The sequence below is a fragment of the Protopterus annectens genome, chromosome 8.part0 (genome assembly GCF_019279795.1).
Source record: "Protopterus annectens isolate FY-2018-M chromosome 8.part0, PAN1.0, whole genome shotgun sequence".
Taxonomy (NCBI): domain Eukaryota; kingdom Metazoa; phylum Chordata; order Ceratodontiformes; family Protopteridae; genus Protopterus; species Protopterus annectens.
The window spans coordinates 908653327-908681104 of NC_056741.1; the positions used below are offsets into that span (position 1 = coordinate 908653327).

The window sequence follows — 27778 nt, forward strand, 5'->3', positions numbered from 1 at the left end:
ATGAACAATTAATTCAACAGGCTAAATCATCAGTAGTAAGTACCCCCACCCCCTCTATATCTAGAAAGACACATTGTAAAACTCATATTTTACCTAAGTCGTCTAAAGAAATTATACCTTTTCTGACTAGATACACTAGTGACAATAGTAATATCACTAACATTATTCGTAAAAACTGGGGTATATTACTTACCAATAGTGAAATAAAGAATATGGTAGGAATAAAACCTAGGTTTCTGTATACCAATAGTAAGAACCTTAAGAGATTATTGTGTATTGAGAAATCAGAATGTTTACTACTAAGCTACAGAATAATTTAGAAGGGGAATCATCTCACAGGCTAAAAACAGGAACTTTTCCATGTAATCGATGTAACATGTGTATATATATCTCAAAAGATATAGGGTTTACACATCCTGAACTTAATATTAAATTTGAACCCAGGTTTAGATCAACATGTATCAGCTCTAATTTGATCTATTTAGCTAATTGTCTGAACTGTGATGCATTCTACATTGGGATGACCACAAGGTCTTTAAAGACAATCATATTCATGATATTAAAAAGAAAGATCCAAAAAGTGCCCTAAGCAAACATATTTTAAGTAATACAGAACATAGCTTTAGTTTTAGGACACTGCAGTTGGTACATCCTAATGGTAGGGAAGGTGACATCTTTAATGATCTTGAAAGTATAGAGCTACAATGGATCTTGAAATTTAAAGCGCACCATGCTCCAGGTCTTAACCATAGCCTTAGATCAGTCCTGAAGAAAAGAAGTCTGAAATAACAGAATGTTCTCCCCTATATACTAATGACTTTTGGAAAACTCCTAAGTATAAATACTTGAGTGGAACTTTATATCTAGTTCAACCGATGGTCATTTCTTCTAGGGACCTCTTTATTATATCCACTTTTATAGTGGTATTTCAAACTCTTGGTTATAATGTCTTCTAAGTACAATGTTATGCTTATATGATAAGATATGAACTTCCATTACTAGTTTCAAGCATTATTAATAGGATCTTTGTTATTAATATTTATATATATATATATATTCTTTATACATATTATATACTGACATTTTAGGCATCTAACAAGATGCATTATATCTAGACACTTATTTCCATGTATTTTATAATACATCAGTTTTTAATACCTAAGATATTCAATGTTCTCAGGTATCGGATACTGAGCATTGGGATTATTTGAATATAGTTTATTAGATAAATTCATATGGTTTTGTTTATGGCTATATATTATTTAATTAAGTAATGAATAATTTAATAAATAATTAATAACAAATTATAAACTTAAAAGATTTATATACCATATTTCATAGATAGCTAGTCTGATGCAACTATGTACACATACAAATACATATATTTGTTCATATGTTTTGAAATAGAATATTTTATTATTATTTCTTCTTTTTTTCCTTTCTAGATTCTATTTATTAACATGTTTTGGTTGTTTATATAGATATATATATATATATTTTTTTGGATAGACATATGAAATAAATAAACAATATAATAAGTTCACATTTACAAAAAGCAACCAACTAAGTTGAAAGGTAATTGATTCTGTCGATTTTTATACATCTACAATCTATGCTTATGGTCATGTTTAACAAGTAGCATTACGAGTGGCTCTAACATTAAATGAGTCTATATATTGTGGTTCTTCTGACAGGCTGCTTTTGTTTAACCAGACGCCTCCTTTAAGGGCTGTGCCTGATTGAGATCTATAGCAATGTTATTAACGTCAAAAATAATGCACAGTTTTTTGAATGTCATTCCGTTTTACTATTTAACACAATATGCGAACGGATGTGGGCGACATGACACCTATAAACAGAACTTTTGGAGTCTTACAGTGTTATTATACATAAATGGTTATTTGTGGTAATTGTTTTACCTAATTCTATGCATATATTTTGTTTAAGCATATAATGCGGTTAGATTTTTTAGATGTTTTTAAAGTTGATTAGTGTCTCATATAATTTAGGCACACAGTTTTGACGCATTTTTGAGCCAAACTGTGAATCTGAGTAATGTGGGATATTAATGATCTATTATGATCTTACACAATGAAATGTTTTTAATATATGAAAGTTTATTGTGATGCTGCTATATGCAGCAACAGGAAATACATTTCTCGGCTTCTGCTGAATGTTAAGTACCACCTAGAATGTTTAATTGCATACTCTGCCCAATTAATTAGGATGTTAATTACTGAATGATTGAATGGAAGCACTATATAAGAGCTACTACATTTTATATGATTTAGATCTGAAGAAGCGTACAGTGTGTACGAGAAAGCGCTCATCTTTTCCTGTTCTTTTGTTACAATAAAGAAGTGTTTTATTCGCTGCACCATCGTGGAGTTCCTCATTCTTGTTTTTTCTACCGAGAGGGAGAGCGGGGTCGGACAAGGGTTCGATGCCACTCGCCCCCTCGGAGCCGACGAGGGAAGTCCGGCGCCGAGATTCTTCCAAGGAAGACATCGGAGCAGACGACGGAACCGAAGACAAAGGTATTGGTTCCGACGCCACCACAGTCTCGGGTCTGAACCGCCCCGGCTCCGAACTCAAGAGAGTCAGAGGAGGAATATTTTGAGTGTTGGGGATAGTCTTCGACTGTTGAGTCGGACTTTGAAGCATCTGGGCTAGTGCCTTGGACTTAAGAAGTCGACTCACTACTCTCTGAAGGTCATGGTCCGATAACCTGGAAGACCTAGAAGAGTGGGATCTATGGCTCCATTCAGACAGCAAAGGTGATGCTGGAGCCGAATGAATGGAGCCGATAGATGGAGAACGGGACCTCTTCTTAGTTGTCGGCTCCGACAACTTGATCGGAGCCGACTCAGTTATGTCTTCCTCGGCTCCGGCCAGAGCCGAGAACACCGTAGGTACATGAATTCGAGATTCATTGGCTCCGGCCAGAGCCGATGTTCGAATGGACTTAGGGCCCCCAGAAGTCGGCTCAGAGGCTGGAGCCGAAGGTCTGGAGGACTTGGAGGGTTTCCCCGATGACTGAGTTGAGGGACCCTCAGGCTTTAATAAGCCTCTTAGAATTAATTTATTTTTTCGCTCCTGCAGGACTCTAGGGCTGAAGCCATGGCAAACAGCACATGAGTCCTGCAGGTGCAAAGGTCCCAGGCAGTAAACACAAGAAGTGTGACCATCTGTCAGAGACATCTTCTGACAGCACGAGTCACACTTCTTGAAGCGTGAGACCTTTGATTCTTTGGACATGTCCAAAGAGAAGTAAAAGTGTAATCCCAAACACACACATACACACACTGATTACACTTCTAAAAATAAAACTTTAAAATTAACTTATAAAATTTTACTTATAAGTAAGTTTTAAACCAAAAAACTCCCTGCAAAAAACACAGACACTCCAACTACCAAGGGAGGGAGGGAGTGGGCCTAAAGCCCGAGGGAAAGGTTCGATATTTTGGGATAGGAAACTGGTGAAAAATTGACTAAAAGGGGATTAAAACTATTTAACTTAAAAGTTATAAAAAAGAGCTAACTTAAAGGGGGGTCTGACTGACTAAAACTGTCAAAAGATTCAACTAACCTGAGCCGGTTGAAAAAAGCACCTCGATCGCGTAGCGGCAAACTAGATCTGAGGAGTTACCGCCTAGCATTGTGGGATATAGGGGAGCCTCGAGCCGGTAGAACTAGCTCTCGAGCTTTTAGAGTGGCCGAGTCGGAGCCGAGGATCGGCTCCGAACCCATCCAGCAAGAATGAAGGCAAGATTGACAACTTAACATTACAGCATTATGGATAGAGGGAGGAGCTTGAGAGCTGGACTGAAGTCTTGTGTATGCAGCCAAGTCAGATCCGAGGATCTGCTCTGGACCCATTGGTGAGGAAGAATGAAAAGGACAACATCAGACACAGTAGTTTGTTGGGTGAAACAACAGTGATGTTCTAACATATTTCACACTTTCTCAAGGCTACAAGAGCAATGCAAGGCAGGCTTCTCATTATTCATATTAGTTTAGTTGTTTTGTACATCAATTAAATAGAGCTTTTGCTGATTTATCCAAACTTATGTTCCTGTGGTTTATATTTCTTGTTGCTTGACAATAAAGTAGACTTTAGGCTTACAGCCCTGTCTAAAACGCTACAAAACATGGCATATGACTAAACTGAGTATTTGCTTTTGGTACTTTTTCATAACAACTACTTCCTTAATCACTGTATTACTTTTACTAACATGAACTTCACTGTTTCCACATAGGTCATTACTTACTTTCAAAAACTTACTAAATTTACTATGGTACTCCTGCAGCTAATATCACCTCTTTCCTAGGTTATAACAATGCATATGGCAGCTATGTCATGGAAGAGGACTGTGACTTGGCACAGGCAACCAACCATCTCTTCCAGGAATGCACTGAAAACACTTGTATTATCTGTAAATCTGCTATGTACTGTACAGGAATTACCTGTTTCTACTACCACATCCACAGCAAAATCACATGCAGTGGAGCGTATGTTTCTGCCTTTTTACATGTGATGTCAGAGCATCTTAAAGTGATCTTTTCACACACCCCAAGCCCAATGTCCCACTCCCACCATGGTTGTCAACTAACAAAACTGCACCCTGCTTTTGCAGATTTCTGGATCTACCACTGTTAGCAACAGAACATAGCAGCTATTACGGCCCATAATACATCAGAAATCGTCAAACTGAGCATTCAGTCGTGTTGATCTGAATCAGACCTGTTTTACCCCGGGGACAGTCTTTGGTCAACTGATGCCCTAGGCAAAAGTGCTCCACAGCACCCCATCCACACCACCAAGTGCCCTTATACTGGTATACCCACACTTTCTTCCTTTTTCCTCACAGTTTGTTTTACTCTTCAGTTTTTCCTGTAATCATTCAACATATTTTAAAGAAACCATTCCATTACTACATAAAAATAAACAAATAAATACTGGAAAAGTTCCTCTGCTAGAGTGACGCCCTAGATGGTTGCCTAGTTGGCTTATGCCTAAGGCCGGCTATGTCTACACCTACCTATAACTTACACTGAACTAAGCCATTGATCCAAATGCATACATCTCCACTGTTCCTATTTTTTCATGGATGTCCCCGATGTTGGCTCAAAATTTAACTTTGTTCCTCCTACACGTTGTGATTTAGGGAGGGTAATGGATTATACTTAAAAGAATGGCCATAATTAGTGTTACACACTTCTTTTACTTTAGACAATGCATGTTAATTCATATCCTCTTATTCAGAAAGCACCTTAAGCTATGCGTATTAATATTTTACAAAGGGTCCCTGATTCTGAAAACAAGCATTTTTGAGCTGTCCAAAACTATATTTAGATGTAAAAAGAACAATACAATAGGTTTAACGTCTAAGTTATAACACTTTGTAATAGTATCAGTAAACCGTTTTACAAGTAGAAACCCCGGAAACTCAGTAGACAATTCCAAAAGAAAAAAACAGAACATTCTACCTCATAAAGACAAGAACATTCCCGATGAACAACTTATAGTCACTTTCTTTCTAGTAAAATCGAAAGTGACAGCCTAAAGCGAAGAATGCTGGGAACAGCTGGTGGGTGTGTCTTCACTAACAGTGTCAGTGGTGTGAAAGAGTCCCTAACTGAATTTTCTAGATCGTTCTGCTATGGTATATATAAGCACTTGTGTGAGCGCTGCGAAGTAATAACGACGGAGGTTTTTGTTTTGAGCATTGGTATTTTTCTGTAACGGTTTGCGTTTTTTGCAGTTTTAGAGGACATAATGGAGCTGACTATTCATCAGCCTTGGATGCGCAGATCTCCCTTTTCTTTTCCCTCGTGGCCAAGTCGCATCTTTGATCAGCACTTTGGAGAAGGCTTACTGGAGTCTGATTTGTTGTCTTCTTTAATGTGGAGACCACCTTTAATGCGCGTCCCAAGTTGGGCGGAAACTGGACTTTCTGAGGTCAGTTATATTCCCAGTTGGAATAAAAGTATTTCGGTGTAGTTTAGCATTATATTTTTTGATACCTCTTAAGTAATAGCTATTGTTTCATCCCAATCTTTTTTTTTTAATTTGTTAACATTTATAAAGCAACGTGTATGTTAAATAAAATATACAGTACATGGTTAAAGTGGTAAATGCATTTGTATTATGCTTTTTGTAATTAAAAGTAAAATTTATTGGCTCGAGTTCAACATTTATATGACTTTTACAAGTTGCAGAATGTTTTTGGAAGTTTTAAATTAAGTGACGTACCTTAGCGCAGTAATTTAAGAGGAACAATGCTGGTATTAAACTACTGTTTTAAGTAATACCTATGAATAGTATGGAGGTTAGTATAATTTTTAAATCTTATTTCAAGTCATGGGTTTTTGTATATTGCAGATAATTCTCTCAAAGTAGACAGTTCATAACAAAATTACTTGGCTGCATCAGTGTACAAAATGTCACGTCAGAAGGTAACAGCCCAACAAGTAAGAATAGATTAGAGTTTACTGATGTGGAAAAGTGAGGCTTATTTAGAGTTGTGAACCCAGCACAGTAGTTACAGGCAGCATATAAAATTCCCCCCATCATAAAAATGTTCCTGTCCCCAATAGACAGGGAACCTGAATATGCGACAGCTGACACCCTCATATTCTGATGGTTAAAAATCGCAGTACTGTTTTAAGAGGATCTTCTTGAATAGGTTTATAGAGGACTCCCATAGTTAGTGATAAATGTGCCATTCGTAACATTGCTATCAACCAACCTGGGATAATTTCGACGTAATCGGGGATACATTCAGAAAGAATCAGGCCCCTTTGAAAATAATACTACTATTAACTTGATAAACTGGCAGAGTAAGAGAACGTGAAGTAATATGTACTTTCTGTAGTAAAATAACTCGAGTATGATTTCCCACTTTTTCTCCAAAAGTCACTAGTTGGATGGAATAACTGGGATAGAATTTAAAGTACGAGTGAAAATGAGTGATAGTTCACAGGTATTTAATGCTTGAATGGGGTACCTGATCCATGAGGAAACTCCGAAGGTGTGACGCAAAATCTTGAAATCAAAAGTCAGGCGTGATAGTTGGGAAGTATTCAGGCAGCACCTCAATAAATGTTTGTTACAAAGCACATAAAATGTTTGTTACAAAGCACATACCCCTTAACTGTCCAGATCCTCTCCTCATATTTTTGGTCTATTCCACATAATCTGTGGTTTTCCGGCAAATCACTGAGGATTGAACTCACTAAGTAATGGCATAGTTTCAGACTTCACAGCATTCAGAAAATTCATGTTAACACATTCTATCATTCTAGTAACTAAGTTTATAAGAGCAATATTTAAAATATGTCCCAATTTTGGGTTGTCTGCTGATTATTTTGGCTTTGTCTAGATTTCTTGAGTTGAGAACTTGAGAGGTATGTACAAAAGCTTGACTGTAAACTATTTTTCACCTAGTTGACAGTATTTTTTTTATCTTTGTTTACCGTAAAATGGAACGGATTTGGGTGGGCACAACTCTTAAAATTCTTTCCTCCAAATAAATAGCTGTTAATTTTAAATGTTAGGAAAGTTGGTGTACTGTTCACACCCGGAGTAACCATTAAACAGTTCCAGACATTGATTTGTAAACATCAGACTAAAATGGTTCAGAAAAGGTAGTAAGATAGGCGATGGATTACTTTTAATAATTTATGCCATTTTACTTTCCAGTTATTCGAAGACAGTAAAGCTTTGAAGTACAAGGCTAAATGTATCCGCCGTCACCGTGCCTATACCATAGTAAAGTTCCGCTGTTTACGATCGTATAAAATCAGGGATACAAAATATGACTACTCCTGTCCCACCGTCGCACCTCACGTTTTCCGCTCTGTTGTGGAAGTGGCGGCGTTTGCGAAGGAGGAGGGGATATAAGCTATAACGGTTTCTTGTAGCAACATTTCTGTTGCGCATTTGCCAGAATTATGAGGCATACGTTTAATTGCCGCGGTGGTGGTGCAGTGGTTAGCGTGGTTGTATCATAACAAGAGGTTCTTTATTTCGATTCTTGGCTGAAGCGGAATTTGTAGGTCCTTCCTGTGCTCGAGTGAGCTGTAAAGACATGCAGGTAGGTGTGTGTATATGCCTTCTGTGCAGGTTGGGCGCCGGGCTAGCAGCTCCAGGCAGTAAAACTCTACTGCCAGTGCCGATCAATTTGCAGACCGCTGATCGGCTGTGGCAACTCCCTAACCGGGAAAAGCTGGAAGACATGTTCTCCTGCTGTATTACTATTTCATCGCGCAGCACGAATTAAATACTGTTTGAGATGGTTTGCTGTGGGCAAATGACACAGTTGCTCATTGCGGGTTACCACTTGTCCCGTACTTGGGAAGGGTTCCTAAAACGTGAATGTTTGGTAATGTCATGATACATTTGAACACATTTCCTAAGTTTCTTGTTATAGTTGCAAAAAAAAAGTTATTGTTTCTGAAACACCTTAACAGTAGAAAGATGAAACATCAGACGGCTAAAATTATACATAAGTAAGCTATCGTACTTTTCAAAAACGCAGTCTAGTCCTTCGTACGGGTTGTGGTTTTGGTATGTCCCACAGTTTCACATTTCCTTAAAACTATACAGCTTTGGGTATTTGGAAAGGTGGTGATCCTTTTGGCAGGACTTTGCTGTTGGTGCACAGCAGACCTCAATTAACGCCTTTTATCAGCGCAGCTTTGTAGCGGAGTCCTTAGTAACAGTCTCTGGAGGTGTACAGTAGAGATAGATTCAATATTGTAGCCTCCATTATTTACTAAATGTGTAGACATCTGTCTTACATTTGGGAGTAAATCTGTTCTTTTTTCTACTTCCCTGTATGTTTACAGACATCTAAACATTGTGTATTGTAATAACTGCTGCATTAGTCTTGTCTGTATGGTGTCTATCCTGCATAGAACATAACAGCTATGCAGCTTCCAAAGCGAAGGCACCTTTTATGCAACTAAACTCAGGCAGATTGAGTTGAACTGACGGAAAAGACGGTCTGGGCACCAATCTCTTCAGAGCTTTCCTGCCATTAAAGAGTACGCTCCTCAGATTTTGAGAATTGCGGGTCTGCGTGTAAGTTCCATGGGGGTGGGACCTTCAGTTAAAAAAAAAAAAAAAAAAAACATTTTCTTTTTTTCCCTGTCTGTCTAAAAGTTGTTTAATTGAAAATCATTAAGTGAATAAATTCTTACCTTTGGGGGCTGGGGAATGTGCAAAAGTACTTTTTACCGTATTTTATGTAAAAAAAAAAAAAAAGACTGACTTGGGCCTTAACTGCTTGTTTTCTCGTGAAAAGAGGCACCATTTTTAACCATGGAACAGACTTTCAGTACCATGGTTGGGCTTTCAGCTACAGAAAAAAATTGAGCAAGCAGGCTTGTAATGTGACTCCATCACAGTTGGGTGACTCTGCTATGGTCATTATTAGTGCCTCAGATTACTTGTGGCTGTTGGGGTTCCTTCAGAGAGCAAGGTAGAGCTGCTTTTGTTGGTCTTCTTGAGTGGGAGTGGGGAAAGCTTCCTTCATCATCAGCCCCCTTTTTCTCCTATTCTGTCCAGGTTTGGGGTGTTATGTCAACTGTCGCAATCTATCTCTGTTCAATGCCACTCTTACCTTCAACACTCCTGCCTGACTTTGCCATACAGTCCATCCACCTCTTTGCTGGATGCCCTTGATCCTCTTGGCTTCTTCCTGTCTTTCTCAAATAATCTTCAGTGGACTTCTGCACATATGCCCAAACCACCATAATCTGTTCTCTCTGACCTTTTTCTGCAACTGGGGCTACTTTGGCTTCTGCTCTTGTGTCCTCATTTCTTTGTTTGTCCCACAGTGGGCATCCTATCACCTATCTCAGGCACTTCATCTCCGTCATCTTTAGCTTCCGCAACTGCTAAACCTTTACTGCCCAGAACAGTAGTACTGGTTGCACCACATACACCTGAATGTTTAGCTACTTTGGCATCTTTGTCGTACACTAAAGAATAAAATTCTGGAACCTTTCCAAATCAAGGACAGTCCAAGTCAGCATGACTAAGGTGTCTTGTCTTTCCTCGGCAGCCTCCTTTCCCTTCCAGAAAGTCTGAATCTGTACTTTTTTTTTGGCAGCAGGTAATGGTAAACATGTGGTTCTGAAGATCATTTGTCAAGGTTACAAATGGAAGTGGGAGGAAATTCCTCCTTTCCATGAGATAATTTTCACCCATCAGACCAGACTCCATTTTTTCACCTGTCATTCAATACATGCTGTCCCAGGGTGTGATAGAACCAGCTCTTCCTTCCCAAGTGGGGAAGGGTTTTTATTCAGGGATGTTTTTCATGTCAAAGATCAATTCTGGATCTTTCCTGAACCTGTTTGTGATGGTGTCCAAATTCAAATGATGTCACTTCTGGTAGCACTAGATGTAAAATGATTATTGCATCTCCTTTTCATTCAGATTTCAAACATTTCTTAAGACTCTGTGTCTGGATCAAGTCTCTTTTTTTTATCCCTTTGGATTATCCACTGCACCAATAGTGTTCAAAGTGTCTAGCTCCAGTTATAGCTGATTGCAGGTTACAGAATATCCATATTATATCCATATTTTCCAAGTTTAAACAACTTGCTTATCTTTGCAGAGTCTTTTTCAAAATGTCAGGAATCTCAGAGATCTCCTATAAGCTGTGACTCCAAGAGAACATTACACTTTTTTTCCTGATGCTATCACACAGGATTGTGTTCCTGGGGTGTCAGCTAGGCACCTCAGTTCAAAGAGCTTTTCATCCACAACACAAGGAGGGGGGCAGACTTTAGCTCTATTTCTAAGGGTTTTCACTCACTGTGAGGGGGATATCCCAAGATTTTGGGTTTCATAGCATCTGATTCTTAAGATACCATTGCAAAACTGCATGAGATACAATGGCATCTGAAATCTTTGGTACCAGCAGCAACATCCTCTTGTCTTTTCAAATTCCAGTGCTGGGGTTTGTTAGAAAGAAATCATATTTGTAAATCCACCTTTTTCTTTTCCTTGAATAGGAATGCTGCTGTGCTTTATCACCTTTTTTTCTGATATCCACAGTACTTCTGAAGATTCAGAAGGAATCCCTCAAGATCATTGTGGTGACTTCTGGCCCAGGCAACCGTGGTTCTCCCTTTTGTAAGTGACCAGGGGCAGTTACCACAAGCTTCCTTATACTGGATCAGTTCACACAAGAACAGGGGTGTTTTCAACATTATCCCAATCTACTTCAGTTAAATACCTGCATGATAGGGCCTTAATCCCTTTTTAGACATGTGCTTACTGAAGACGTGCAACAGCCACTAATGGAAGCAAGAAAGCCTGCTACTAGAAACTTTTTAGTAAATTAAAAGCTTTTCTGGTTAGTGTCAGCACCATAATCAGCACCCAGTCAGGGCTAGTTGTTCTCTGGTCTTGCAATATTTCAGTTACTGCCCTATGGCCTTTCTTACCCCCCCTCACCACCACCAAGGCTCATTTTTCAGCCATTTCAGCATGTAGACCTATGGATCCTCTTTCAGTGCATTCTCATGTCAGTGTCTGAAGGGTTTTTGCATAAGCAGCCTGCAAGAAAGCAGGTGGCCCCCTTTTTTGGATATTAATTTTGTGCTGGAGGAACTAAACACTTGTTCTATTTAAACTTGAGGTTCTTAACTTGGAAAATAGTTTTACTGATTGCTGTGATATCTCCAAGAAGGGTATCTGAGTTGCAAGGTCTTATGGTGAGTCAGCCCTATCTCATTTTCCACAGGGACAGGTTTTTTTTTTGAGAACTAATCCTCTTCTAGATAAATAGTGGTATCTGTGTTAATTTTAAGCCAGACTATCTCCCTGTTTCTTTCCTGAACCTTAAAATGAGGGAGAAGGGATACTTCATACCTTGAATGTCTACAAGACCATTGTGATACTATCTTGACAGAACTAAATTTTCAGATCTTTGGATTAGTTCATTTCTTATGAAAGTAAGTAGAAGGGACAACCTGTGCCAAAACAGTGTCCAAATAGTTAGCTAAGGCTGTTGCCGTTTGTAAAACTCACTATAACAAAATTATTTCAGGCAGGGACAATCCCTGCTCTACCAGGCCCTGGGCTTAATCTGTGGCTTTTTGAAAAAATCTTGAAGCAGCAACTTTATCTTCTATACATTTACAAGGCATTACAAGCCTGTTTCCTATCAGGCTTTGCTAGGACCATTCTCCAGGGACTCTTGGACTCTACTGCTTCCACCTCCCAAATGTAGTAGGCTAGGGTGGTATACTTTATATAGGGTCTGTGTTAAATATTCGAACGCTTAAATGTTCGATCACTGAAGGTTGATCTTCAGCAATTCGAACATTTAAATATTTGAATATTTTAAAAAAATTTTAAAAAAAGTACCCACAAAAACTAAAGGGTGTAAGCAGGGGGGAAGCCCCCCTACACCCCCCACTACTTAAATATACCAACTCCAAGATCACACTACAGTGTAGGAAATGGGAAATTTTCCATTTCTGTACTGTAGCACACTGAAGTGCGATTTCGGAGTTGGTACATTTAAGTAGTGGGGGGGTGTGGGGGTGCAGGGGGGCTTGCCCCCCTGCACCCTTTACATTTTCTTTTTTTTAAATATTTTTTTTATATGTTCGAACATTTAATTGTTTGATCATTAATGGTCAGTGTTTAGTGGTTTGAGCAATTAAGCATTCGAACATAACATATACCCCTTATATCTAAGGGTACTTCTCCATTATCGGGGCAACAGCTGTAATGAGCAGATGGAATCGTAAAACATGGGTGCAGTGATCACTCTGCTGTCACTGATGTGGGTATAGCCTTCACTTTTTGACAACACATTTCAAAGGAAAAAAAATGATAAAGGAATAATGACAGTTTTTCAGGCACTGTTTCCCGCTCCCATTATAAAACACAACTGGTTGATAGTATTTAATAATGCTGTAGTGTGTGTAATACCCAGTATTTTGTCCAAGGAGAGAGTTATTTGCAGATACTCGCATGACTTCTTTATATACATACGCAGGTAAAACAAGGCTATTTTACTCAACTCATTTCTGCCTGTTACAACCCATTGTACAGACATGGGTTAAACTGAACTGGAAGGGTGTACAAATCAGAGGAATTTCTGATTCCATTTCGTATTGGCAACTTCTGGGAGGATTACATCATTTGTGTGATAGTGCCACCATGTACAAGTTAAAGATTGCAGTCCCTGTTTGACTGCTTTTCCCATTTTAGCCACATATGTTACATGACTGCTTAACAGCTTTAAATAGCATGCTTACTGATGCACTGTGAGCAGCAGTGCTTAAAATCGGGAATAAGAAAAGGGACTAAGGTAAAACATTCACATGAAAGCCAGGCCTCTACAGTTCTGCACAGTTAAAGGGAAATCTGTCAAAACCACTGCTTCAGGGCTAACCGCTGCTCGATATTTGCATGTTGCCCCGATAACGGAAACGTTTTGCTTTGATTTCCCAAATGATACTGCCTTAAACTTAATCATTATGCATGGCATTTTTGCGAATGATTACAGCAGTTAGAACCATACAGAATGAGAGTGTGTTGCTCCGATAACGGAAAAGTATCTAGCTAAGACTATAGTACTGTAGCCATGATCAGTGTAAGACACTGTAGCAGTGGCTATTTGAATGTTCAGGGCTTCAGTAGCCACTCCTTTCCTCCATGGTTTTTAGTGTGTTTATGCCAGGGTGACATTTTATTTTGTTCCTAGCATTGTCCTTTCAGGGCTTATCCTGCTTCTGGTAGAAAGCTTTGAAGGGCTTGTCATCTAAATCTGTCTGTAGTCATTTCAGCTTGTGCTGACTGGGTGCATGGAAGGTGTCCTAAAACTTTGGAAGCTGGCCAGCTGTTGCAGCCTATGCAGGGTATAACTCATAGCTAAGGTTACTACAGCAGTGACCTTTTGAAGTTTACTTGCATAACTGTAGTTTCTCTGTGTACCCAGTGATATGTATGTACACATGTATATATTACATACACACACGGATGTACTTGAAATCAAACATCTAAGCATTGATCCCAAAAAGATCAAAAGCAGAAAACAAAATTTTTTTGCAAGGGGGCAAGCCATCCCCTGCTAATTTTATATACAAACTCTGAGATTACTCTACGGAGTGGAAAGGGCAAATTCCCCAATCCCCACTGTTCATGATCTCGTGTGGCCTTAACGTTGATTCTGCTAGAGTTTTTATTCTGCTGGCGCAATACATTAGACATTGCAAATGTATACATTTTATGTATATTTTCCTTGTGTGTGCATATATTTATTAATGTTTATATGTGTGTATATATGTTTGAACCCATATAAGTTTAGATTATAACTAGCTACACTTTTGTCCTGGGATGCACTTTATTGCTACCCTCCCCAGACAAAGCTGCCCGGCTGCTATGCCCAGCAGCTTTCACTTAAAGGAAACAAAAAATAGTGTCTGCAGTCCTTCACAAGGTACATCATTAACATTTTTAATGTTGTCTAATAGAATTTTGCATATCACAGTTATTCCTAAGTTTTGGCTCAGTTTTGCTATGTTACTCTTTTTCTAAAAAATTACTTTTGGGAACGAAAGTTGGGTGTCTTAATGACAATGACTGTCATCTAGAGTTAGACTTGATTCATAAAGTGCTTGTTAATTCACAATCTTGTAAGTGTCCCTGATTCTGGAGGGGAGAAGTTGAGAGTTGTGTAATCTTCTGTTGTGATGAATGTGGAAAATGATGGTGAAAGAGCTTTTCTTGCCATACAACTCTCCCTGAACAAAGGAAATATATATTTTTATTGGATTGTTTCAGTGTAGTAATTCTTTGCCGAAACCTAACAACCTTTTAAGATTGTTATTTTGAGGTTTAATTTTTTCATACTGCTTACAGTATGATGGAATTCCTGTATCATGGAAAATATGATAGCAAAACATTTCATTGCTCTCACCACCGCATACTTTAAACATTTTTCTGGAAAACATTAAGTTGATAAGAATTGCATTGCCATTGTTACTGTCTAAAAGGGGTATTTCTGTTCTCATGTCACTCTTGTCATAGCATGTTCACATTGGAACACTAAGCTTAGAACTGAATCTTTTGGAAGACCATAGATTTGAGAGTCTTGTTCTGCCTTTATTTTTTCTTAGTCGCATTAAAGCTTTAGATTTTTTAATGCTTGTGTCTAGGCCTGTAGTAGTACAGTACTAAATGTGAAACACAAGGTGGCAGTGATCAACTACAATTGTGATATACTGAGCAGTTAAACCTAAGTTGATCTCCCCAAGCTTCAGGGTCTACCTAACCCTTATTTACATGTTAACTGACTGCACACCAACAATAATTATGCTCTCCTGCTGTCTAGTTAGAAGTTGGATAATGCAATGGCAGTATGCCTTCATGGAATGAATGAAGGGACACTACTCAATATAATGAACAAATACAACCCCCCCCCCTTTTTTTGTGGAGTCCTGTGAAGACACTTCATAGTAATGTAAAAGATACTATATAGAAATAGAATAAATCAAGGTAGAGAAATAGTAAGGATGGGTAGATTATACAGTTAAGTAGTTGCAACAGCTTAGTTGTACTTAAAGGTTTATAGGTAAGTACTAGAATGTCTGCTCTTGCTGAACATTCTAAGCCTAGTAAATTTCCCTTTTTGTGTTTGAAATAACCTATCCCATTAGGTTATAGATTGGCCTTGCCCATCTTATGGCTGATAATTGTATATTATTCCCAAGAATTACTGGAATCATGCTACAGATAACTTGAGGGGACCCATGCATAGAATTAAGCACTTAAGAGCTGCCTCTGTCCATTAGTAGTAAAGGGGCAGTTTTGGGTAAATTTCTGTTTCTCACCCTTGGATCTAAGTTGCACTTAAAACAAAATTCATCCCTGTCCATTTTCATGTAGATGGGGAGTCCTTGCAAACTACTCTGTTACAAAAGAGGTTTAGATCCCTAGCCTGAGTATTTCTGATGCCATTTGATTTGCCAGTGTGCACCAAATGCATCAGCAATGGGTCAAAGGATGCATTTTATGTCAGACACAGGTCACCTTAGCAGTCTGTAGGATACAGGGTATAGTGATAGGGCTGTCTATATAGGACATGTTTAGTCCTTGTATCCTTTTTTAGTAAGGTATCTCTGGTCAGTCCAGTGGTTACGTGTGCCTGAGGGGGGCATTATGTTCAATGACATAAGGGGAGCAGTGACATCCTAGATGTCAATGCGGTCACCTTTTTTATAAGCTGTGCTGTATAGAAGGTCTTACAGTAGACACATGTTGGTCAAAAGTTAGGTCACTGTCCATGTAAGTTCCCAAATCCTGAACATCTGGCTCAAATCTTAGGGCCATACTGTCAAGTGTGGTAGTTCCTTGGCATAGATGGCTTCCAGAGGATGCATTAATGCATTTTTTTCTTTTTAGTTGTCCAAATGGAAGTTAGTGTGATTAGCATGGCAACATTGAAATGAGAGGGTGAGTGTTAAAATGAAGGAAAGGGGGAGAGAACATTGGAGACCCTAAGGGGGGGAGAGTAGCTCATAGTTGAGGAAACATGAGTAGAAACATGGAAGGGAAAGTGGTTTTAATGAAGTACAGGTGCAGTACACTACACTGGATTTTAGCACACATGTAGTAATAGTTTGTGGTTAAAGGCATGGGTAGCAGAAAGAGGCAGATGCATCTGACAGGTAGTATATAATGTTCTAGTACAGCCAATAGCTGGATTTGCTTGGCATGTCTTCTGTTTATTAATCATTAAATCCTAAATGCTACAAACTCCAAATTAGGACAACTAGGGAAGACCCCCCACCCCATATTGGGAAGAGTTCAGGCATTTGGAGTTGTTATGTAGGAGTAAAGTGTATATGTAGGAGAGTTACTACTTTCCAATAGTTAGTGATAAAATATATTGTGATGCAGGGGAAATAGCAGATGACAGTGCTTGATTTTTCAACTTCTTATTTACAGTGAGCCCATTTCCCCTTGTGCTTTGTAGAGGTGTCACTAAGCGGTTTCTCATGGGTCAGTTTTCCTTTTCTAATAAGGAAAAACATAAAAGTGTTTGCAAGGTGTTCATGAAAGCATGCTAGTTTGGATAAATTGCCAGTAAGTCAAATGTAGATCTTTACTGGTGACATTCCTACTCTGACTCAAAGCCCTCCTGTCAGCAGGTAAGGAGCTAGTTAGATTTTAGGCTTGAGATAACTGGGGAGTAGTTTGGAAGATGTAAGCATAGATACCAGTAGTATAGTGTGCTATATAGTTTGAAGGTGAGAGAAGGGGGTGAAACTGCAAGAGGCTGATTGTTTGAGTATTATGAAATAATAGTTGACTCCTATGCTTTGTAAAAATGTTAAATTATTTTGCACTAGCTGTGACCGTGAGCACATTTCTGTTGAGGGAATGATAGGGACACAATGTGATTAGCAACAGCAGGTGCATACCTTCATTGATTTTTTATAGCAGTTCCAGTGTTGAGCTCTGTATTGTAGTCCTGAGATCAGTCCTGTAAGCAAAGCTAGTTTTGTGCTGAGAATTCCTGAATATTTAACATGTGGATCATATCTTGCATGAGCCAAGTTATATATTGACAACAGGAAAGTGCATTGCACTTTGTTGCAGTAATATGTATTAAAACTTGCTTTACGATTTTTTTTTTTTTTTTGTGGCTGCAGAAAGCTAAGTAAAACCTCTGTCTTAATGTGAGGGGAAAGTTGTAGTACTGAGTCATGACAGAATGGTAAGAGCAAAACTTGCTCAGCTTTTAGGAGGGATGGGGGGGGTTGAGTGCTGCAAAGATCTGACTTCAGTACTAGCTTAAGCTGTTACGTCTATTTATCTGCTAAATGGTGGTAATCTCTTTTTTTTTTTTCTTACTAAAACAGTACAAACTGGATAAGGACAAATTCTCTGTTCACCTTGATGTCAAGCATTTTGCACCTGAAGAGCTCACTGTAAAGGTTGTGAATGACTTTGTTGAAGTACATGCAAAACACGAGGAGGTCCAGGTAAGACATTGCATTGACTTGTCAGGTCAATTGAACCCTATTTAGCAGTCCATATTTCAAAAATCTGTACTATGTTGGATTGTATAACCATTACTATTGTAAAATGGTATTTCAGAATGCATTTTGGTGTCTCCTGAGTTTTTTTTTTTTTCAACTAACCCATACATCCTGGTTGGCTGTGGCTTTCCAGTTTGAAGCGTGCTTTAGCTGCTCCCTGTAGCATGTAAAGTCACATCTAAGGTTTAAATTTTGAAATGCATAATGCTTAATGGAAGTCCGGTTACTGTAACTGTAGAGTAGGAAATTAACCCTGCAGAGTCTAGCATGTACTAGTAGGACCAGTGATTAGGAATTCTTCAGCCTTGGCCACTTGCATGTTGGGACATTGTCCCTCCCGATAGGCAGATAATTCTAAATCACAGATGTGGGGGAGGTACTGTATATGAATGTTAGGCTCGAGTTGAGAAGTTGTATCATTTGTGGGGTGGGATGGTATGGTACAGGAACAGTGGTACAGAAACAACACCTGCAACTCTCAGCTACAATTGCAACAGTATGTTTGTGCTACCTATAATGGGTGTTAAAGGTAAAAAGGTCTGGAAGTATTTGGGGAAGGGACTGGTTATTGTACATACTCTATAGTTCATCAGCTGATAACTTTCCCTTTTTATTCTTAGGATGAGCATGGATTTGTATCACGGGAGTTTCATAGACGATACAAAATCCCAGAAGGTGTTGATGCAGCTGCAGTTACATCTTCGCTGTCACCTGAAAGGGTACTCTCAATTTCGGCACCTACGAAGAGCATTAAACCTGCAGAGGAGCGCAGCATCCCAATCACTCTCCAAGATAAACCTGCTGAAAAAAAGAAATGAACTGTAAAGATAGGGCATTAAAAACTTCATTTTGCATGGTGGGTGGTGGTGGGGTTAAGCATAATATAGCACAAGAGCTTCATGTGCAGGATAGATGTTGGCCTAGCAACTGAATCCTTGTATGACTGTCAAGATTTGGGTTAAAACCTGAACAAGTGACAGTATTGAACTGCTTAGCCATTTCCATGCTGCATAGCACTCGCAGTGTTTTGCTATGTGTCACACGTAATGAACAGGTGTATTTTGGCATTTATGGCTTCCTATTAATGTGGGATAGATGTACTGCAACCTGATTCTAATTTTCTTTGGGGAAATACTGATGGAAGTTGTGTAGCCTGTGAGGAAATGGAATTTTTCACTGTACATAAAATCTAGTTTGTATGTGCCTCAAACATTCTAGTCTCTTAAGGATGCTTGGCTGTACACTTTAAGAAATGTTATTTTCAGTTCTGTGTAATTTAATAAATCACTTATTTTCAAACTAATGTGCTTTTTGTGGCTTCAGTTCTTTATAAAGCATTGCAGGCTCAGGGAGATCATGGTTAAATGGGTCCCTAGGCAGGCTAATGGACCAGGCATCCCCGCAGTCATGAGATCTATTAATTGCCTGTCTCTACCTAGTTACCATAAACACTGGTCAGATTTGTCAGGGTGCAGTAATCCGAGAACTGGATACAATTTCAAATTTTATAGCGCAAACCCTAATGACCATTTGCTTGCTAAACAAGTCTCACATTGAAAACAGACTTAGCATGAGCAACCGTAAACTTCTCCTCTCTTCTCTTGAAAGTCAGATTCACTGAATGCATCTGGCTAATGACAGATTAAGTGTACCTTGTGCCCAAGTTGTTTTTCAAACGATAGGGGCCCTCCAGCACACTGGACCTAGCATAAATGCTTGTGTTCAAGTTATCCTTGTGATTAATTCTTATTTGCTGCAACATTCGTTATGTTTAACTTGTAATGTTGAACATTTTCCACTAAGCAGTGAAACACTGTATAAGACAACAAGTTCCAATTTTGGAACATTTCAACCATAAAAGGCCATTCAAATTGCTGCTATAATTCACCAATGTTTATAATCAACAGTTATGGCCCCATTTGAGTACACATTACATGTCTGATAAGTAAATTCCAATTTGATTTACATAACTATAAAAATGTCTGCTGTAAATTCCAATTTGATTTACATAACTATACCCTAGTCGTGCAAAGACGTACTAATGACCTGACTTTAGTTCAGCAGGATCAATAATTTCTATCCACAGATATCCCCCTAACCCAGCAATTAGTTATATTGACTGCATCCTTCTCAGATGTCTGTCAAAAAATGACCAAAGTCACACTTCAAATTTATTTCACACAAACACGCAGCTAAAGTATTTGAACTAAATTCACACACTCTTATAAGCCCTACTAAGTCAGACTGTTTAAAAATGACTTAAGGTCATAAGGTACATTCATCTACAAAGAGCACCCCCACCAGATGTTAGAGCCATTTTGAATTCATACCTTGTTATGAAGAAATTACATCTGCTTTGATAGTTTCAGTCTACATGAAACTGTACAAAGATCCAATCAAGTATAGGGCAGTTTAGAGTATGAGAGCAAAATAAATATTTCCCCCCTGATAATGCAGTATAAAGTCTCTGCAGAAGTCATAAATCCACATTAAAGAGCTATTACTAATGCAGCCATTGCTGATGGCAAACTGCTTTACATTTCACTGCTTCATCTAAAGATGCAGTGCCTGCTGCCCTTGAAGACAAATCCTATGTTAAAATTGTGTGCTGTTGATGCTGTTATAACATTTCTTGCAGTATATCTATTATATAATAGATAATGTCTGGCAAACAAAACAGGTTCATAGCTACCAGGTTTAAAGGCCTGAAGACCATTAAAGAGGCTTACCCAAATTCCCAGTTGCTCCAAAGCACAGGAAGCAGCTCATTTAACAAGTTGGGCTTTAGTCCTTTATAAAAAATAACAGAGAGGAGCCTCTGACTGCAAACTTCCTTTAATGGTGCCTCTTGGTACATCGGCTGTTGCCTTCAAGGGATAATGAACTCAATTTATGCAACTCTTAATACTAAAATTGGTCCCATTAACACTTCATCATTGGAACCAATTATTTAAAGTACCATCTATTGTTTAAAGTGGAAGTGCAACCCCAAATGTCCCAGTGTGACATGTTTTTCCATAAAGCCTAGATTTTTAACAATCTAAAATGTGCTGATTCCATAAACTAAACATGTGTATTATGTGAATTTAAACATGTAAATGTAACTCAGGTTTACACCTGTAGGATGTAATGTATCAAAATTTATAAATCTTAATTTCCAATGACAGTTTTTGCACAGAATCATCACCCTGGTTATATTTGGGCTTAGCCAAAACACTGCAAAACAAGCTAGCTTCAGATCCCCCATGGGCAGTATGAAAATGGTATGCCACTGGACTATCCAACCTACTGTGCCTAATATCTCCCAGATGTTCTATAATGCGGCTTTAACCATTTGTTTTGTTTGTTCAGCATACCACCTGGTAGGTGTGCATCCACAACCAATGATGTACACCACACCACATGAACAATTAAAACTGTTCCCTGTTTATATACCTTTTTATTGATCTTTTTTTACCATTTAAGTTCCTCATCTTACTGCAAACTCTGTATTTTCCACAAGGGAAGCCACCTGTTGGAAAACTTCCATTCCATGATTTACTTCTGTTAGCATTTTTTTTTTAATTTGAGAATCTGCGGAACGAAAAAGTAAACCTCAGGAAATCATGATTTTCCCCTTGTAACACAATTGGCCAGAATCTCTCCACCAGTTGTTTCAAAATTTCAAAAAATGGAATCTACAGACGAAATATTTTTCTCTATCCTTTTCAATGTATCTCCTTTGCCTAAGTTGTCACTAGATGCCTTACTACGTCTGTCTGGATATTCCTGAGGATTCCTAACCTTACCTTCAGCCCTTTGTAAAACTTTATCATACCCTCTGATAGCCTCATTCTTACTTTATTAAACTCAATATCTGTGCTTGCTTTGTCAGATGTATTGTTAAAATTCTTTTATATTCTCCATAAGGTAACGAGTCTAAGTGTGGAGGATGCATACTACTTGCCAAAGGAAAATTATTGGCAGTTTCTTTAATGAAGAGCCTGAAGTGCACCACCCTGTCTCTTCCTAAGAAAAATTCTACATCCAAAAATTGCATGGTTTCTCTGTTTTATGGGTGAACTCTAACCCATATGTGTTTTTCTGCAATCCATCCATGAACTCCTGAAACTCATTAATCTCCCCTTTACAAACGGATCAAGTCATCTGTAAATCGCTTGTAGACTACAACCTTTTGGGAGTAAAACCCGGTGTTGTAAATGAATTCTCAATTGCCCATGAAGATGATAGCATATGACTGGGCATGAGGCCCCCATAGCTGTACCACCTCTTTGCAGAAAAGTTTTTCAGATTTAAAACAATTCTGTGTTAGTGAAAACTCCAGTAACTGTAACAGAGCTGGTTCTGGGTCCCATTATTTTAGCCACTGCTTCTAATCCCAATGGATGACTTAATACTAATGTACAAAGATCTAACATCCACACTGGCCCAATAAAAAATTATTGTCCCATGTCATACCACCTACTAGATCACAAAACTCCTTAATATTTTTTATGTGGGAATCTGTTCTTGGTAGATAACTTTATAATTGTGCATCCAGGAATATTCCCACATTTTGTAAGTAAGCCCCTACACCTGACACTATAGGTCTCCCTGGGGGATCTTCTAAATTCTTATGGACCTTAGGAACAGTAAAATCTAGCTTCCTTGGGATTTTTTGTTATATCTAGCCTCTTGATATCGGATGGGGAAAGCCCAGTCTTTCACCCCTTTCTAATAACTCCAATAGCATAGAGTTATATCGTCAAAAGCTAGCAAGTACGACTGGTGCACGGCATAACCAACCTTTTTAAAATAGAGCCAGCACTCAGAGGCAAACCAATGATCTGAAGTAGGCAGACTTCATTCGTCTGCAACCTGTGGGTATCTGATCCGACCTCGGATCCGAGCCGGCAATTCAAAAGCTTAGGCTCCGAGCTCCTAGCTCCTCCCTCTTACCCATAACCCCTTGCCAAGCCCTGACTGACCTCAAATTTCGTTTGCCGCTTTTCAAGTAGCTACGGAATTCCAGAGCTCCTGGCGTTGGTGAAGATAAGAGAATTTTTTGACAGAAAAAGTTTTAAAAATCTTTATTTTCGTTCTTGATATAGTTAGTGTTGAGTGTGTTTAGGCTTTCCTCTCTCTTTTGTTTAATTTTCTCGGGTTTTGCGTAGTTTGTTTGTGTGTGTTTTGTGTTAGGCCTTAGGGTTGTGATGTCTGAAGCCCATAAGGCTGTGTTCTCGAAATGTACCGAGTGTGGCCATAAGCTGTCCCCAGCGGATGGCCACACTGCAAGTCATGCTTGGGGTTGAACACCTGTCATCTGGTTGTACCATTTGTGCAGGGTTCAACCCCGGGCTTTGAGGGAGCGGAGGTCGAAGTTGGTGCTGGCGGGTCTTTTACCTCCAGATACCGCCGCCTCTGCCCTTCCACTCAGCAACCTGTTGCTGTGGGTTCTCCCCTCCGGCTGGGACTCAACCTCCCTCTAAGTTGCCAGAGGAAGGAATCCTCTAGGGAAAGAGAAGAAGGAGAGGCACAGGAGAGGCACCACCGAAGAGCGAAACTTCCAGTTCGGCTCCTCCATCTAAGCGGGCCTCCCCTGTGCCTTCTAGCTTTCCTCCTCCTCGGCTCCACTCCCTCTGTTCTCTCCTGGACCCGAGGAGGAGGAGGCTAGCCCTTCTAGGAGGTCTCCGAGGCGGCTCTAGGTCCGCCGGTGGCCTCCACCAGGTCAACATTTTCAATGAGTGAAGCTGATATGGACCGGATGATGAGGAAATTCATCCAGGCCCAAATGCAAATGGGAGTGCTCCTAGCCCCCCCCCATCCGGGAGGGGCTTGACCCCTTTTCGCCTTGGCTCCTTCTCCGACCCATACCACGGGTTCGGAGCTGTCGGCGCCGGGCAGATTTGGATCCGGGGGTGGGTCGGATCCGATGGGTCGGCGCACCTCGGATCCGTCCCATCCCTTGAGTGCTTGGTGCCGGACCCGACCTCGAGCCGAGGCGAGCCTCGGATCCGAGGGAGCTGGTGTGTCTTCGGCTCCGTCCAGGTCGGAGCACACCGGTCTCGGATCCGACGGTTTCGGCTCCGACTCCGATCCGTCGCCGGATCCGAGTGGGGAGTCGGCTCGGGCTTAGAGAAGCTGGCTCCCCTCGGCTTTCGGCGTAGTGGAAAGGGCACTGTCGAGACATCCGGACCCCCGGTCCCTGCCACAGCTCCATCCCGCACTCCATTGCAGTTGGGCCAGGCCCCCACCAGCCGGTCCCAGGGACAGCCCGCCTCGATGTCCCAAGTGGTTCCCTTGGAACATCCAACTGCTGAAGAGTACTCCTCGGACAGCCCCCCCGATGAAGTACCTCTGAAGCGTAAGTGCAAAAGGAGGCACATGGACTCCCCTGAGTCCGTCACTGAAGACACAGACTTGGATGAAGGGGAAGGCTCCCCTAGGTCACCCCCTTGAGGACGTCTCATTTGGAGACATCATGGAGATGTTAAGGATCAGGGGGGGTGGTCTGCCCCCAAAGCCTTCGGACGAGTCTGTGTTCTTGGAGGCATTCGAGGCGGGCCCTTCTACCTCTTGGGTGTCCCCTCCTGCTGACCCCCTGGTGGATCTTATTTCCATCAGGGCGTGGAAGGATCCGGACACCATTGAGCCTATCCCTAAGCGCCCGGACCGCATTCTTTCCCCTCCGTCGGACCGCACCCACTGGAGTAAGGGTCCCCCAGTAGATGCCATGATGATGGCTGCAGCCACGAAGAGGGAATTGGCCCAGGAGAGTCCCTCCATGCATCCTCCGGGCAAGGAGTCCCGCTCGATGGATCGCATTGGGAAGCGAGTTTTTAGTTCAGCGACCTTCTCCTTGAGAGCGCTGAACTACATGGCACATGTCATTAGGATGCAGCGGGATCTGATTAAAGAATACGCTGCATCTCCCGAGTCCATCTCGAGTGAGGATAAACAGGTTTACTCCACCCGAATGGCCACTCTCAGATCAGTTTCCAATACATCTATGCGGCTGCTTTCTCATGCTACTGAGGGAGCCGCTAGAGCCAGCGGAGCAGGCCTAGTCATGAGGCGACAGGCCTGGCTCCGCCATTGTGATTTTGCAGAGCCCTTCAAGGCGACCTTCGCGAATGCCCCCTTCGATGGTTCTGCCTTGTTTGGCAAGACTGTTCGCGAGACATTAGTCCAGAGCGAAAAGGCCGGGAAGACGCTGTCTGCCGTCGGAGTCCGCTTCTCAGCTCCCCAGAGGTCCTTCTCTAAGAACCAAAAGGGACAGAAGATGTGGTTCCGGAAGTCGCAGCAGTCCCAACCTGCTCCGGACAACCAGTCCTTCCGTGGCAGAGGAGGACGGGAGGTCGTGCTAGAGGCAGGGGGGTTCCTGGCAACTTTGGGTCCAGAGAACCTTTCTCTGATAGACCCACGCAGCAGCCCTGAAGGGTTGCCCGGCTGTCCGTCTCTGGAGGCAGTCGGGGGGCGGTTCTGGAGGCACCTGACTTCTTGGGAGTCCATAACAACAGACAGTTGGGTGCTTGAGTCATATCCAGAGGATATTCAATTCCCCTATTCAAGGTTCCCAAATCTCGCAGCCTCCCAGATGTTCCACCCGACCAAGAGGCGGCAGCTGTCGAAATCGAACAGCTGCTAGAAAAAGAGCTATCCAGCGCCCCCGAGATCAAACCGGATTAGGGTTTTACTCCAGGTTCTTTTGGTGCCAAAGAAGACGGGGACTTAAGACCAATCTTAGACCTTTCCCAGCTGAACCTGTCAGTAACCAAGCAAAAGTTCCGGATGGTCACCCTGCAATCTATACTTCCCTCTTGAGGGAGAACGACTGGATGTGCTCCATAGACCTCAAGGACGCGTACTACCACATTCGGATGGACAGGCGATCCAGGAGGTTTCTTCGCTTCCGGCTGGGAGCCAGTCATTATCAGTTCAGGGTCCTCCCCTTTGGTCTCACCTCAGCCCCCAGGGTGTTTACCAAGGTGCTAGCGGTGGTAGCGGCCCACCTGAGGCTCCAGGGATTACAGGTCTTTCCGTACCTGGACGACTGGCTCCTGACGGCATCATCAAGGCATCTTCTGTGCTCAGCCAGGGATTACTTTCTTCAACTAGCACCAAGGCTGGGCATCACGATCAACTGGGAGAAATCTTTACTGAACCCCACACTAGTCTTCCTCCTATGAAATCTATAACTTAACACCAGATCAATGTGAGCCTTCCTCACCCCAGACCATATTGCCAGCCTGAAGTGTCATGTGACAGCGATCCTGCAACCATCTCCAACTGCAGCTTCGGTCCTGAGGGCCCTAGGTTCTATGGCGGCAGCTATTCCGCTTCTCATTCATGCCCGTTTACGCATGCGGGTTCTTCAATGGACCCTTCAGGTTCAGTGGTCCCCTCTTTGTTCTTGTCTAAACGCTCCGATTGCAGTCAGCAGAGCGTGCAGGGACTCCTTCTTTGGTGGCTTCTTTCTCCGGAGCCCCTGGCAGGGAGACCTTTTGCGCTGCATTTCCCGAGCCACAGTGACCACGGACGCTTCTTGCCTCGGGTGGGGGGGGCATTCTGCGGGAAAGATTGTCCAAGGCACGTGGAATCCCACAGAGACGTCATTGCATATAAATGTCCTGGAAATGAGGGCGGTGCTCCTGGCGTTGCAAGCACTTCACCACGTTCTTCCTTCTGGGACTATTGCGATTCAGACAGACAACATGTCGGTAGTCTGGTATATCAACAAACAGGGAGGAACCAGGTCCTATCCCCTTTGTCGAGAGGCCATGAGAGTCTGGGAATGGGCAATTTCCACCAAACGCTTTCTGGTAGCAACGCACATTCCGGGAAAGTCCAACATCCTTGCGGACAAGCTCAGTCGCACCATCCTTTCTCCACACGAGTGGTCTCTCAATCCTCAAGTAGCGAAGAAGATTTTTGCCGTTTGGGGGCAACCCTGTTGCGATCTTTTTGCCTCTCCCTCAAATGCCAAATGCGACAATTTCTTTGCTCTGCTTCCCCCACCAGGGGAGTTCCCGAGAGATGCTCTGGTGCATGCTTGGCCTCCCGGTCTCCTTTATGCCTACCCTCCACTTCCTCTGATGCAGAGGCTTCTGCAGAAAGCCAACAGTTTGGGGAGCAGAATGATTCTCATTGCCCCATTCTGGCCTCGACAACCTTGGTTCCCCTTCGTATGGTGTCACAAAATCAATCCACCCTGGATTCTGGATCCAATTTCGGATCTCATCTCCCACCCTCTGGGAATGTCAGTTCCCAATCTGCGGACCCTGAAGTTGACAGCTTGGCTGCTCCAGTTCCATCCTTAATTAGGACTCCAGTATCTCATCACCGGTCAAGGCCATTTTAGTGGCAGCTCATAAACCTTCCACCAGGCAGGTTTATCGGAGTAAATGGAAGAGATTCTCTATATGGGCAGTACAGAGAACTTTGGATCCTTTCTCGGCACCTATGTCAGCGGTGCTGGATTTTCTAACAGACCTCTTTCATCAAGGGGCTAGTTCTTCCACGATTAGGGTACAATTGGCAGCTATCTCGCATTATCACATTGGTCATGACACAGCTCCCCTTATGACGGCGAAATTATGCAAAACATTTCTCAAAGGAGTTTTTTTTGTTGAGGCCTCCAGTCAAGGAGGTTGTACCACCCTGGGACTTGTCTTTAGTTCTGCAAGCCCTTACTGCTCCTCCCTTCGAGCCTGCA

The 27778-nt window shown here is 41.4% G+C and overlaps 1 protein-coding gene across 2 annotated transcripts; it reads left to right on the top strand.

Moving 5' to 3' along the window:
* Window positions 1-5601: 5601 nt before the first annotated feature.
* HSPB6 (heat shock protein family B (small) member 6) lies at window positions 5602-19387 on the top strand. Of its 2 annotated transcripts, none has more exons than XM_044080428.1 (3): window positions 5602-5962; window positions 17905-18027; window positions 18705-19387. In XM_044080428.1, exons 1-3 carry the CDS (start codon window positions 5780-5782, stop codon window positions 18900-18902), a joined length of 504 nt encoding a protein of 167 aa, XP_043936363.1. In that variant the 5' UTR covers window positions 5602-5779; the 3' UTR covers window positions 18903-19387. The 2 variants fall into 2 exon arrangements, with proteins under 2 accessions (XP_043936363.1, XP_043936364.1); XM_044080429.1 differs by lacking the exon at window positions 5602-5962 and adding an exon at window positions 7958-8099.
* Window positions 19388-27778: the final 8391 nt, after the last annotated feature.